The sequence below is a fragment of the Myiozetetes cayanensis genome, unplaced genomic scaffold, assembly GCF_022539395.1.
Source record: "Myiozetetes cayanensis isolate MyiCay16 unplaced genomic scaffold, myiCay2020 scf2-11, whole genome shotgun sequence".
In the NCBI taxonomy this organism is placed as follows: domain Eukaryota; kingdom Metazoa; phylum Chordata; class Aves; order Passeriformes; family Tyrannidae; genus Myiozetetes; species Myiozetetes cayanensis.
The window spans coordinates 109,559,845-109,574,857 of record NW_026087411.1 but is presented as its reverse complement, the minus strand read 5'-3'; the positions used below and the strand labels follow the sequence as shown (position 1 = coordinate 109,574,857).

Below are 15,013 nucleotides of genomic sequence, written 5' to 3'. Positions count from 1 at the left end.
GCAAGAAAAGGCACTTAATGGACTCCGGCTATCATTGCCTAGGTAGCTTCACCATAACTAAAATGCTCAGAAACTGATGAATCATTCTTTATGTGAAATAAAACTATCAAGTTTAACCGGTGCTCCTTCCACTTTGAGCCAAAAGAATGGGATAAAAAGGGAGCATACAGCCCGTAAACAGCTTGAGGAAACACATCCTTCCCTCACGTAAGCATATTCTAATAATGACAGCTTTGCTTAAGCACCTCCCGAGGCACTACAGCATCCAAAGAAACTATCTTAAGAGACAAAGATGCTTCACTTTGACAGCGTGTTTACCACTCTAAGCCTGAAGGAAGCTCGAGTCGCAGAACAGAAAGGATGGTTTTACAAAACAGTGACGTGCACAACAAAAGGGTTACTATGCAGAAAGTTTAAGGGCTATGCGTAGCAATTAACTGCTCAAACACACCCTTAGGAGTTATTAAGAGTCATGCCCTTTGGCTCAACAACACAATTGCTTTATCAGGAAAGCTAAAAGGAGCAGCACCTCCCGTTCAGTCACTCTATCAGCCAAAAATAAGTCTCAATTTTGCTTATCTTGCCCACATAAGCAGTCCCATCAGTTTTTCCAAGAGATGCAACAAATCCCAGGGTTTAGAAGTAATTTTATTTTTAGCTTCTTTACAACAAGACTTCCATGACCCAACCAAGGTCAGTGCTGTACACTCCAAAACCCAAAGTAATCTGCCCCTACCATTAACAGATTTATGCCAAAACAAATGATCAGAACACAGGGCAGTGACAGGGACGCAGCCAAATGTTATCCTAGATTTGCAACAGATTATCCTGTTAGATAATCTTCTCCACACCTTTGCTGGTTTTTAAAAACTAAAAATCCCCATATTTTCTAACACACTGTAAAGACAGTACGATTTCATTTTCTGTAGAAAGGAGCAGGCTGTCCATGATGGAAGTGGAGATAAGCAAAGTCACCTCCCCTCAGTAGTAGCAAGCTGCTAAGTAGTAGCAGTGAAGCTGCTAAGCCATCCTGCACAAATCCTTAAATGCCCACATTATCGACCCAGTTATCTGGGGCATTCTCCTATCTAAGTACAAATTTCTTTCCAAGAACACAGGCCTGGAAGGTAGGGAAATATTTTTTGACTATATGTTGTTACTGTAACACAATCAGATATATGTGGGTAGTATTAATCTATATTAATCTATATTCCCCCTTTCTTCAGTGTTTAAGGGCAGTGAAATCTGAGCAGCTTCCTTGGAGCCTGAAGGAAATGTTCATCTCCAGATCCCAGGCTCCACAACTCTTCGGACTCGCTATGGTGAGACCGCATGGTGCCAGCCAGGATTAAAACCAAACCTGGCCTGACCCAGTGTCTTTGCCTGCACTTCAGCTGCAAGAATTCCTCATCTTTGGAAAATGGTGGTCCAAACTCCGGCTCCCTACAGGTGCCATCATTGCTTTTGACAGGCAGTACAGAATCCCTTCTAAGAGGGATTGTAGACTCACAATACCGGTGAAAGGGTATTTCTGACACAGGATTCGGTAAGAACGGGCAAAGTAAATCTGCTTATCCACAGCACAGGTGTAGGGACAGCCAAGTGTTCCCTCTGGGTTGCTGCAAGTCCATACTCCAGCACAAACTGGAATTTACCCTATATCTGATAGAAAGGAGTTACACAACTTCAAATTAAAACAAAAAATACTTAAGCCCTTTGCTTTTAAAACCTATATTTATTGAGTATATTGCTTAGACATTTGTGTTAGAAGTTTGAAACGGTTTAGCTTCTTAAACACTTCAGGTGACATAACTTAAAAACTGAGCGTAAATTCTCTACATTAAGACTGTTGCACGTTAAAGCCACTCAGAACTTTATATATTAGAATATTGTTTATGTAGGATGTTCACACGCCAAACTAACCATTTTCAATGACGGGTTTCTCCAGCTTTATTGAATAGCTAAGTTGTCATTTCCAAACCAATCATACTTTCATTTTCTTCTGCAAAGTGCAGGCCAAGACACCTTACAAAAAACTTTACTTTCTGTAGAATGAATAACACAGTGAAACGACTGTAGATGTAAACATTACTGTAATATATTATTTTGAAAAGTTTAGTGTACCTTTTCATATACTTTGGATCAATATATAATTGAAGGTATGATTGTTAGCAGCATTTATCGTGATGTGAGATTTTGAAGTTTAATTTAGTAACTTGACAATATTTTATACTGAATTCATGTGTGCTCTTATCTTGCAGCAACAGTTATTAATAGAAAGGATTATGGGTATTAATCAACTGGGAACACAAGTACATGTTTTACAGGAATAATAAAACCATAATCAACTCCCCAGGTTGTTGGATTTAATGAGAAATCTGAAGGTAATCCCATCTCCATAAATATAGACTTAGAGGAGTAACTACTTACCTGCAAACAGAGCTGTTCAATCCATGGCATCGACAGACAGTTTACAGACCTGCACGTGGCTCAGAATATCCACCTCCACAACCCAGCTGCTATTCTTAAGACACATCCTTAAGTCCTGCAAGTCTTTGGGGATTGCTATCCCACATACTTACATAATCACCCATTCCATTTCCTAACTAAGCCATCAGCTAAATACCAGAAGGGAAGGCTCAGGAGCAAGTGGGGATAGAATCTCTCTCTGCAGGATGAAGAGAGACTCTCTAGTTCTAGGCAGGCTTCTGTTTTCCTCCTCTAAAACTGGGCTTTCAGACCCCTTCAACTCAATACCAGATGCTTAGAAAATTCTGCAAAATGGCAGAACATAAATTCAAGATGCTTATTAGCAGAAAGTCTTACATACAATAGGGCACTGTTTTCCAAAATTGCAATTTAGAGTGTAGGATTTTTATATATATAAATATGAATATAATGTTTAGTGCTATGGTATGAACCTTTATATTCTTTTAATCTATATTACTCAGTCATACACGAGACATCATTATGGAAGACAAAAATGCACAAAAAAATTAAACCCAAACAATTCCACTTGTGCAACCTCAACAGACACCACTTTTGGTACCTTTATCAGGAAGCCTGTATCCTCAGAAGTTTTATTTCTCTTTCATCTGGTAATTTCACCACTAAAGAGCTTGTCCATCCTGGCAAGCTCTGGTCCCAGTGAATTTGTAGTTTTATCTGGGTATGTCAGACTGTTCCAGCCAAAACCCACTGTACCACTGCCAGCTTGTTTCTGAATTGAAAATTCATAACAGGATACTCATGTAGCCTCAGATGTGCCCATAACAATTAGCCCAGACTCATTTCATCAGACAACAAAGCCCCAGGCTACCAGTTTTATATTCCTGAAGTCTCAGTCAGGAAGAACACTAGACTAAGAAACAGGAACTGAATGCTTCCTACACAAATTGTGTGGGTTTTTTTTTTTAATTATTATTTTAAGAGCACGTTGTTCTCAACATTCTGTTTGAGATTAATTGCAAAGTTAAAAATATTTTCATAAAGTTTCTCTTGTCTTTTTTATCTGGAAAATCTAAAACGAGTGATAGTGAGAACACAGTATTACAGATAACTTAAAATACTTCAGACCTTATCTGTCTCTTTACAACTGTGTGAGGGAGGTTGTAGTGAGGTGAGTGCTGGTCTCTTTTCCAAATTAGCAATTGATAAGACATGAGGAAATGGTCTCAAGGCATGCCAGGGGAGGTTTATATTGGATATTAGGAAAGATTTCTTCACTGAAGGGGTCACCAGGCATTGGAACAGGCTGTCCTGAGAAGAGGCTGAGTCACCATCCCTGAGGGTATTTAAAAGATGTATGGATGTGGCATTTGGGGACATGGTTTAGTGGTGGACTTGGCAGTGCTGGGGGAATGGTTGGACTCAATGATCTTAGAGGTCTTTTCCAACCCAAACAATTTTCTGATTCTATGATAAATACAGAAAGGCAGCCTCCCTCCATAATGGTACACAATCAGCAAGGGGGAGCAGCCATCACATGTTTAACTCTGCCATCAACACCATCACTGCAGCTGCAGTTGCCATGAAGACATGACCCTGCATTTCCATATTCTGCAAATCTGAGCAGAAGAAAAACATTTTTGTTGACCTCAGGTGACAAAAAGGCTTTTAAGCTCTTGAAATAAACATCATGGCAGAGTGGCGTTGTCACCTTAGAAAGAAGTCAAATTTGTGATCAAGTTTCTTCGCACAAGACCCATTAAACTGTTTCACTGACTGCAATAAACAAATATAAAGCATAGATTTCTTTTGCACAGAAAATATGGAAACTGGCACAGTACCTTACTGTCCTCGTCTTCAAACACGGACTGGTGAACGTTGCAGGCAAAGAGAGAATTTGGGAGATCGTTGAAATCAATTATTTCATGAAAATCTTCCTCTGCAAAACATCTCTTTAAGCTGTTGTCTCCATTTATAGAGTAGAGTAAGAACTGTCCTCCATCCTCCGGGATGCAGCCATAGTGGCCCAGGCCCCGCATTCCAAAGAAGTAGGAGTCTCCCCTCATCCCTGGCAGCATGGAGAAGTGACACACAGTTACACTACGTTTTTAGACATTCCACATCCACAAGTAAACCCAGAGATTCTTGGTTTGGGGGCTTAGTTTGTGTAGAAAGTAAATTTCACACTATTTTAAGGCAACAACTGACCTCTGACACAGGACACCGAGGACCAGTCTCACCAAAGGGACTTGGCTTTAGCTTCATTTTTTAGCACAGGAAAGACCTAAACACATCAGCACAAGCTGCTGGACACAACCAGAGGTGAGACTTTACCTTCAAAGAAAATACCACGTTGTATTTGGGTTTAAGGGTGACATGTTTGCTACTGGTAAGGCAGGCTGGTGCTTTTGAGCTCGCAGCCAGCTTTGGGAGTGCAATGCAAAGAATAAGAAGAAAATGAAAGTAACTTCGAAAATTTTACCAGGCATCAACTCACAGGGAAAAAAAAAAAAAAAAGACCCTGTTGGACAGCAGCATTAAAACAGAATCACTGAAAAACAATATAACTAAGACATGTTTCTATTAAAAAGAATAAAGCCAATATTTTCTACAGTTTCAGTACAGAACATACTTCGTTTTTCCATGCTCATTAGCCCATGCTCATCTTAATCAGATTAGGAAGCAAATAAAGTTAAGGGAATCACAGATTTAAGAAGATTTTCAGCACTTTTAGGAAAGTTTTGCTGACTTTTTGAAACCTTTACCCCAAATGCATCAGAATGGAAAGGTAATTTTAAGACACATAGAAGTAACATACCAGACTAAGGGGAATAAGTCAAGGTCCAATTCATTATCAGTGTGTTAATTAGTATAAAATCAGATATTTAGCAGTCCTTAGCACTAATGTATTTGACATCAAATTCCACTATAGAGCTCCATTAAACTGACTAGAAGCTTACTGGATAATAATTAATTCCCTATATTTGTTTCTTTCAATAACAATATGCAATCATTAGCTGCTTTTTTTTCCTCATAACACAAGGAGTTAGAGAGTTACATAAAGGCAGAGTGCTCATCTGTTTCAGATTTGCCCTTGCTCTCTTGCATACTTGCTATTCTCTATAAATAGCTGTAAATATTAACTCAAACACACTATATAGAACTAGTGTCCAAAATTAAACCCTATGGGCTTATTACACTTAATCTCAGCAAAGTAAAGCTAAATTATGGAGCTAATTTGCTATGCCTGTGTCTTTCATATAACCCCTGCTCTGCTGCTGCTCTGAAATTATATTTGGCTGATGACAGAGCACATCGTTCCATAACATAAGGTTATGGAAATATCAGTAATTGTTATTGCTGAAGTCTCAGGGCTAATGAGAGATGTTCTCAAGAAACCAAGCTGAAGTCATGCTTAAAAGTACCAGTTTGAAGCTGAGTCCACACTTACCACGCTCCCAAATCAGGTGAGAGGCAGATTTATTAGCCAGTATTAGTCAGAATCACTAAGGCTGGAAGGGGGATGACCTCTGCAGAGGTCATCCAGCCCAAGCCACAAGGGCACACCAGGATAACTCAGGACTCGTCCAGACATCGATGCTGGACAGCAACACCACTCACAGTGCACACAGTGATGTGCAGAGAGCTGGTAGGTCACAGGATCTTAGCTGTCCTCCTTATCCAGGCAGTAAAGTATGTTACACAGCTAAAATCAGAAGAGTTTTCTAGTTCTGGACTCCATGCATGTAAATTATGAAGGAGGGGGTTAAACAAAACAAGGATGCAGTGCTGTGAGGAAGCAGGTGTAGTATGAAAGCCTCAGGACTGTCACTTCTTTTTACAGTGTTAACATGAGGACAGGTTTTTCAGCTACCAAACACAAACTCTTTTTTTTTCCACCAGGTCAATCCAATATTAGCACAACTATCTCCAACTAATCTCCATCTAGGAACTTAATTCTAACTGAAAAAAAACAAGCCCAAGCAAATGACAGAGGAGATGGCTCAGTATGACACAACACTGCCTCTGGTATTTGAACCAACTCACTTAAGCCTAGTACTACTGTACATTTCAGAGTAGACATATCCAGGCAAGTACTATCAAGAAATCCTCACAGCAGCCAGAAATTTCACTTCAGAATGTAATGTTATCTCTACCAAAAAGCAATAACAGATCATCTCCTCCAAGAACAATCATCTCTAAGTGTGTTTGTCATCACATCTAGCTTGTGTCATTAGGTTTATGAAAATAAACCTCAAGCCCAGTGTGTTACAAAACATAATTTACACAGCAGAGCAGGCTTCTGTCAGTCTGTATGAAGTATTTCATTCACAACAGGCAAACGACTTGCAGTCAGGGAAGATACTGACTATTTGATAGTCACACAGGCTGATACTCAAAACTTGTAGGAATTTGGATTATGAATGTTAAAGCTAACTTCATGGTAGCTAACAGGTTTCATACCTCCTTTCCCAATGCACAACAAAGCTATTAGGGTGTGCAGAGAAGTAAAGAATCTCAGTCTGTTGACAGAAGTCAGAAAAGTCTATAGGTTTCCTCACTACAAGGTTGTTTATTTTTTCCTCCTGAAAGAGCCATATTTTTCTTCTCCTGGAAGGTACTAGATAGGAAAGCTTTCAAGTTAGGAATTCAGCAAAACCACTAAGACAAGCAACGAAACAGAGCAGGATTTTTAAGTTACAATCATGAAGCTCAGGTTTTTAACCAGTAACCAAATGAGCATACACTACAACAGCCAAGATTAGAAGTTAGTAAGTACTTACATCATATTATGTCAGTAGTTTTGCTCTGCTAGAGCTTTGAAAAGGAAAAGCTTGTTTCTTTTTTCAGCCAATTATTGAGGCAGATTTGCCCAGTGGGGCTTTGGTATAGGCCAAGTCTTTTTAAGAAAGTCATTATCACACATGTTTTAACCACGTCTTTTCCATCTTGTAGGTAGGTGTGTATACCTGCACATGCCTTTTCTACACTTCAGATACACCCAGAATTCTGATCAGTGTTCCCTCCACTAGAAAGTCAACTTATATAATAATCAACTGATTATTATATCCTCTGCCCAATTTAGGATGAGACTTGCACAGTTAAGAACATCTGTACTAAATAACAATCATTTCAGAAATTCTACTTTGTCTTACACAAGGGCCAATGTACTGCACAATATTAAGCCCAGCACCACTAGTGAGGGAAATCTCACTAATAAAATACATTTATGTTCCCCAAGAGAAATAAACTGCCTATGAGCCTGAGCTCAATGATAATCATAGGGGACAAACATAACCTGAATCAACAACATTCGTTAGCACACTTTAAACCCTAGGGCTGTAAATTCAGACTCTGACTGGACCAACTAACACTTCTGCCATTTTGGCAGAAATGCAACATCATCTGTCACACACCTTGGGCTGCTCACTTCCAACACCAGCCTGAGTTTCCACAGCACTGCATGGACTTCGTAAATCACCATATCAGAAGTTATCCTCAGCCAGTCATGAGACAGAAATCTTACCTTTTTCCACATTATAAGTAATGTTGCATATTAATAATGTCACACACAACATTTTATATATATATATAAAAATCATAACTGTGTATCCTTTATTATATCCGTTAATCACCTTAAGGTTCAGGTGTTCTGTTGTGAGTAGTGTTTAGTGGCTCCTTTGAAGTTACTTAGTCACTCCAGGCAGTCCCCTGGCAAAAAAATATTTTCTTTCCAATTGTTCTACTAATTTAGAACAAAAGAATTTACATTTCAAATCCCTTAAAACAATTAATCCTAAATCATGTATAATCCATGAATTGGATTTCCATATAAAATAAGCCCAATTAAAAGTAATCTTTTATGTAACTGTGATACAATCACTGGATCACATTTCTGTTTATATTAAACTTCCTTTCCACAGCTTCTAACAAAATAAGTTAACCTCCCCCACTAAGGGTTCCTTTTATCCTATTAAAAAAAAAAAAAAGACATCCACCTAAGAATAAACCATACTTATTTTACTTTTAAAATGCCATGAGTTCAAACTGAATTGCGCATTTGCTTCTCCCTTCCCAAATCAGGAAATTTTTCAAATACTTAATATATCAGAAGCTGTCATACAGAATTTCAAAAAGGAGTGGCAACATCATGAAAAAATATTGCAGTAACAACAAGGCATCATCCAGCACCAATATTGATGCTAAATTATCCAAGATCTGAACTCGGACCACACCAGCAAACTCTGTAGCAGGATCCCTTAAGAAATTTGAGATACTGAGGCATAATCAAGCCTGAGACCATGTTCATGTACCTCCAGCTAATGCTGATCACTTGCCACATCCATTTATTCCCTTTACTTAAAGTTCACCCAAATGTTACCTGTGTTATTTCTGAATCTGGTGTAAGGTTTTGACCCTGAAGTTTCAAGTCAGAAAACACATCCCACAGAACAGAGAAGCCCAAGAGTGCAGCACTATCAACCCCTGCAAAGCTACAGCAGCCCCTTCCCCTCCAGATCCTACACATCACTTTACACTGATGTAAGTTACTTCAAATTTCTTCTCCTATGGTCCAGGTGTGCCAGGGTTCCTTATTTGGGATAGCTCAAAACGTGAGGCAAACACCCTTCCCGCTGGAACAGATCAGGTCGTGTCAGTTCAACACTGTAGATACTGTGTCCAAATGATCTGTAGAGACTCCAAGTGGGAGCTCTGCCTTCATGCTGTTACCTCGCTATTTTTAGACACAGCACACCTCTAATTAAAATTAGCAGAGACCAGCAGAAAATTATATTCACTGGCAAACAGCAATAGCTCACTGAAGTTTCTGTTTGAAAAATGACACTTATTTAGTGTAAAACTGAAAGGGCATAGATGTACATCTTCCCATGAAGTTAGATGCCTGCAGAGCCAAACTCTTCTGCAAAAAATTGTCTTCATTCAACAAAATGAGTACATGAAGTGTTTGAATGGACCAATGCCTTATATACCACCAAGCACATACAGATTTATCCACTGTTTTCGTGGAAACTAATAAGGCATTTCCTTGGTGAACATTTTCCTGTCTTAAGAGTTTTTAAAAAGAATCGCTGAGGGACATCAAGAAACAGGCATATATCTCTTGAAATCACTAGGAAACTTTACTTTTTTTTTTTATTAAACACTGCTTGCCATGACAAACAGCATGACTAAAAATAGAATAAAGCAAACAAAACGTTACAAATAGAAGCTTGAAATATAATCACTATAAACTACAAGCATTATTGAGTCCTGAGTGCAAACCTGGAAACCGTAATCTGCAGGAATTAAGAAAATTTGGGGAAAAAAACCTCCAAAGCAAGAGAAGTTGCAGTTACTCTTCTAGAAGAGTCCAGGAAAGAGAGAGAAGCGCAGGGATTCCATCTTGGCTCCTACTGAAAAAAAAAAAAAAAAACCCAACCCCCAAAAAGCAAGTTTTACCATAATTCAAAGGTGGGGGCGAGTGGGGGAAGAGGGAAATCAAACCCAGTGAGTAAGACTTTACTGAAACAACCAGATTTTACTTAAAATATTCACTGACTTCACAACAGCAGTCACCAATTTTGGTAATGTCAGCCTAGGGATGCAACTCCTCCTGAAGTCAACTGGGCCCACGCTGAAGACTTTGTAAGGAGAAGTGAGTGTAACAGGGAAGGTCACACAGTAACCTACTGAAATTCCATTCCACTCTGCACAATGAGCACTGGAGATGAGCATTATTTTTAATGGTGCTAATTCTTTACTGTGGAAAGCTCCCACGGACTTAAATGGAGGCTTTTTACTTAATTAGAAAGAGCAGAGCAGGACCTCACATGACAGGATTAATGAACCTTTGCAGTCTCAAAAGCAATATGGACTAAAGTCACCCCCTCCCCTTTCCTCCTCAGCCTTCACCCCTGGTCTCCCACCTGGGCAATGATTATCCCCCTTCCAGGAATCAAAATCACCAGTACAGGTGTCCACTCACACTTCACCTCCAATTTGGGTGGCACCACACAAAAACAGTGTCAATCTCCAATTTTCCTCTTACAAAAGTGGCAGATATGAGGAAGAGGATTTTGATTTTTTTTTTTTTTTCTAAATGCTAACTGGTGCAAATCCTAAATGTTCTAATCCTTTCCATTGACATTCTAGCCGTATTAAATTTAGCTGAGACTTTGTAACTATTTTTGGAAGCTTTTAACATCCAAAGGGACTATTCAGTTTTATTCCTCTAAAGCAGGACTGGCCAGCTCAAGCAGCCCAAGATGTGCACATTTGCACCGAAGGTTCAGCTGTGCCTCCCACGCCAGGGATGTATCCTGTGACCAGCAAAGGGACTCAGTTGGCACTAGCTTGCTGAGCATCTGCATCTCCAACCCTGGAGAAAACAAGCCAGGAGATGCTGGTGAGCCAAACTAAGCCAAGACTCCAACCATATTACACAGCTGGAAGGTGATGCTTTGGAGCAACCAATGCCAGGTGTGAAGATTTTATGTGCTGTTCTTACGGTCAAGAAGCTGAGCTCCGATCAATCGGGCACCACAGTTACCATGGCAACGTTAAGGTATTCAAAGAACCAAAAAAAAAAAACACAAACCTTCCCCAAACACAAAGAAACCAGAACAAGCTTCCCGATTACCTTCACTTGGCCTCTATGCTAATCTATTTAAAGCAAGCCCGTTTTATAAGGGGTATTAGAGCTACACTGGCCTTCAGCCAGAGCTGTCACCTCACACAGGGGTCAGTGGAACACTCGTTTAACAGCTTGTAACACGAAATTCATAACCATACCCCAATTCTCACCAAAACCTACTTTCTCCTTCCCTGTTAGAAGGGGAAAAAACCATCTATGTCAGAACTACCTGCAACAGGAACCGTTCACAGTGCTTTAACTCCTAGAAGAGGCTCAAGGCACCATAGTGACTTGGAATAAAATTCCAAACTTTCCTCTAAAAGGATTTCCTGCTGGCACACACGAGTAATTTATAACCTAAAAAAGCCATTAAGGACACCAATGCAATGACAAACATTTTCAACACAAACAGTGACAGACCAAGCCACTGAATCTGAATGCACACTACCACTTTTTTAAGAGGACAGAAACTGTATCACCTAGCTGACAACTCCTCAGAAGTTTACGGAGGATGGAACAGTTCCTGCTGTTAAAGGCACCAGTTACTAGTCAACAGAGTCGATCATCTACAGAAAGTCGTCTTATGTCCTTGCTTACTGTTATGTGTTTGCAGTTTCTGACATTGTTTTATATTCTCACAGTATTCAGACTTCCATCTGTTCAGGAATGACATGTAACCAAATAATTTAGTTTTACTGCAAGAATAAATGCAGCAGTTTCTTTACAGTAATTATGTATTTTCATAGAAAAAAGAGTTTTCCTTTCCTACAAAGGAGACATTCTAACTAGCTAAACAAAGAGTAAACCATTTGTAAGGGCAAAACTTGAAAGCCTAAGGCAGAAGCTGATGTAAATCACAATCCCTGATTAAACTCCATCTCTCGTTTATATGATTTCTTTCAGCTGCATAAAGCTATCATATATTTTCTTTTTAAGAAACTTCATTAAACTCCAAACTCAAGCAGTAAAGGACCACAGGATTTTAAAGAGAAGCAAAATAATTTAGGAGAGGTGGGGAAAAAAAAACTGAACAAAGCAGTAACTTTGGAGAGCTACCTGTTATATAAACGTCAAATTACATTGGTGTGGGATCGCTGAATCACAGAATGGTTTGGGTTGGAAGGGACTTTAAAGATCATCCAGTTCCCATCCTTCTGCCATGGGCAGGGACACCTTCCACTAGACCAGGTTGTTTAGAGCCCCGTCCAACCTGGTCGTGAGGACTTCCAGGCGTGGGGCATCCACCACTTCTCTGGGCAACTTCTGCCAGCGCCTCACCTCCCTCACAGTAAGGAATTTACTCCTGATACGTAATTTAAATCAACCTGCTTTCACTCGAAAGCCATTCCGCCTTGGATGCCGCAGCCAAGTTCAACGCAGCCCGTGCGGAGTCTCCCGCAGGGATTCGGGCTCCCAGCGCGCTCCAGCCCGAAGCTCCCGAGTACCTGCTCCGGGTCCGCACCGCTGCAAGCCGCCTTCCCAAACCGCCTTCCCACCGCTCCCGCCCCCTCCGCATCCCGGCGGGGCACGCACCGCCCGAGCCGCGTTCGGCCGCGCATCGCGCCGGGAGCCGCGGGAAGGTGGAGGGAGCCCCGAGGTGAGCGCGGCCGCGCCGCGGTTGCATAACGCAGGTCGGGGGGCAGCGCCGCGGCCGCGCCGGAGAAGAAGGAAGCCCCCGCGGCGGCGGCCCTGCCCTTACCTGCGGCTCCGCTCGCCCCGCGCTGTCGCTGCCGCTGTCGCTGTCACAGCACCCGACGCGCCCACAGCGCCGCTCGCCCGCCCGGGACAAGGGGGAGGACGGGCCGGCCCAATCAGCAACGCCCCCCGCCCAGACGGGCAGGAGGAGCCGCCAATGGGAACGCGAGAAGCGCGTTGGCCCCGCCTCCTCCGTGCATCTGGCCACGCCCCTCGGGTCCCGCGGCGCCGCGACGGGTCTGTGGGAGAGGAGGGGACGGTGAGGGGAACAGGGAGAGAGGGAGGGAGGGCAGGGGACAGGGAGGGGGGCTGTGCAGGGACAGGGGATGTGCGGGAACAGGTGAGCCTCGACAGGGGTCAGGTGAGCGGGGACAGGGGATGTGCAGGGACATGGAGTGGGACAAGAGACAGGTGAGCCGGGGCAAGGGCTGTGCAGCACAGGTGAACAGGGGCAGAGGCTGGTAGGAACCAAGCAGCAGTTTGTGTCCTCATGGCAAAGCTCCCCTTCTTCAGGGAGCTTCCTCCCACACTGAGGGTGAGGTGGGGTGGGGTGAAGTCGGGGGGACAGAGGAGGGAGATGTGGGCTGGGATGGGATGGAATGGGAGTGAGGAGGGGTGGAGTGGAATGAGGGTGGAGATAGGAGAGAGGTGAGATGGAATGGGAGCAAGGATGGTTGAGATGGGATGGGATGGGATGGAATGGGAGTGAGGAGGGGTGGAATACAGAGAGAAGTTGGGGGGGGCACAGTGCCAGCGCACCTCGCCGTGGTTTTGGTGACAAACACTCAAGTGCCCCCTGGGAGGATGTTGTAAGGGGGCTGATTGCTCCGGAGGATGGAGGTCCCCAGACCATTCCCGTCTCTGACCACTGACACACAAACTATCCTCTGCAGTGAGCTCCAGCTGGAATGGATTCAGTTGTTGCTCATCCCTTCTTCAGGCTAACAGGTGATTAAGGTGTATCTCCACATTGCAGACGAGGCCAGAAGGTACATTTGTAGGACTCTTAAAGAATGTCACGTTTACAGTGGAAAAAAAGCTGATGCTGGTCATGATTTTAAAAAGAAGAGAAAGCCCTCAGATGCCCACAAGGCACACTTTATTAAAGGAAGGGCTATTTTCTCTCTTCCAGCTGTACATCCGAGGCTGCTCAGTGTCAAAGGCTAATGCTGATTTTCTGTGGTCTCTTTGCTTTGGAATGTAATACAGAGGGATTTAATCAATAGGGTGATACGGAAATGTAAATAGGTTTTTGTAAAGATGGCTTTGAAAATCTATAGGATGTAATGAAGAACTAGAAGACTTCCATATAATTATTAAATACCCAATAAAAATCTATATAAGGAATAATTCTCCATTAGTTAAAAATATATAAAAAGATGTGTGCCATTTATAGCAGCACTTTTCTATAATAGCAGAAAAAAAATGGTGTAATGATTGAAATCAATAGCATATCCCACCTCATCTGTGCAAATAGCAAAGAGCAATGCATTGGAGATTGTTCTACTTGCAACAGAGGAGTTTCTTCCTGGTCCCTTAACTAAGGACTAACGTATGTCTCAATGCATGTCTGGTTTAGGCTGCTTTCAGGTGCTCTGCTTCATTTCCTCTTTTTTTTTTTTTAATAGTAATAGGTAACTTATTATTATTAGTTCGTCCTTATGCCTAAAATATCAATCCCTGACCATGATCTCACTGCTTTAGGCACTGTGCAGGAGAGAAAGCAAGCTATGGAACCAAAGATGTAACAATACAAACTAGTTAGGCTTTAAATCAAACCATATCCTTGTTGGTTGTTGTTTTAGGAATTAAACCTGGTAGGATATCTTACATTGTCTCCATTTACATGTATTCCCTCAGCATGATGTGTTATTTTAATATTCTGAGTAGGAAGAGCATCCACTGTGCTTTATCTGTCCTGCATTTTATGTTATACAATTTCCTTGTGTCTTCATATCCCCATCATCTTAAATGTGCACAGCAGCTTCCCTCAATTTTTATTAATTTTTGTATTGGGAAGAGTATTTTCATTATGATTAAGTTGCCCTAGCATATGTTTTCCTTGCAGTAAAATAGGAATATCTACAGTTATGAAAGCAGGCTAATCCATGTTCAGGAAAAATGAGGAATGTCAAGGTCAGCACTTTGGATTTATATGCATCCAGACATTATTGCTAAGATAAACGTGAAAAAACCAAAACAAATTAAATTCCACTGTTTGCAGTAAAATGTCCT

The 15,013-nt window shown here is 41.6% G+C and overlaps 1 protein-coding gene across 2 annotated transcripts in view; it reads right to left on the bottom strand.

The window, feature by feature from the left end:
- RCAN2 (regulator of calcineurin 2) overlaps positions 1 to 12,883 on the bottom strand; it is an 84,953-nt gene extending 72,070 nt beyond the window's left edge. The window contains exons 1-2 of one of the 2 annotated variants that reach the window (XM_050315402.1): positions 12,783 to 12,883; positions 4,290 to 4,516 (exon numbers count right to left, since the gene is read on the bottom strand). In XM_050315402.1, coding sequence (XP_050171359.1) covers positions 4,290 to 4,514 — 225 coding nt within the window. In that variant the 5' untranslated portion in view covers positions 4,515 to 4,516; positions 12,783 to 12,883. Of the gene's footprint in view, positions 1 to 4,289; positions 4,527 to 12,782 lie in introns of those variants that run through there. The other variant, XM_050315401.1, reaches the window with a different exon arrangement.
- Between the last annotated feature and the right edge of the window lie 2,130 nt (positions 12,884 to 15,013).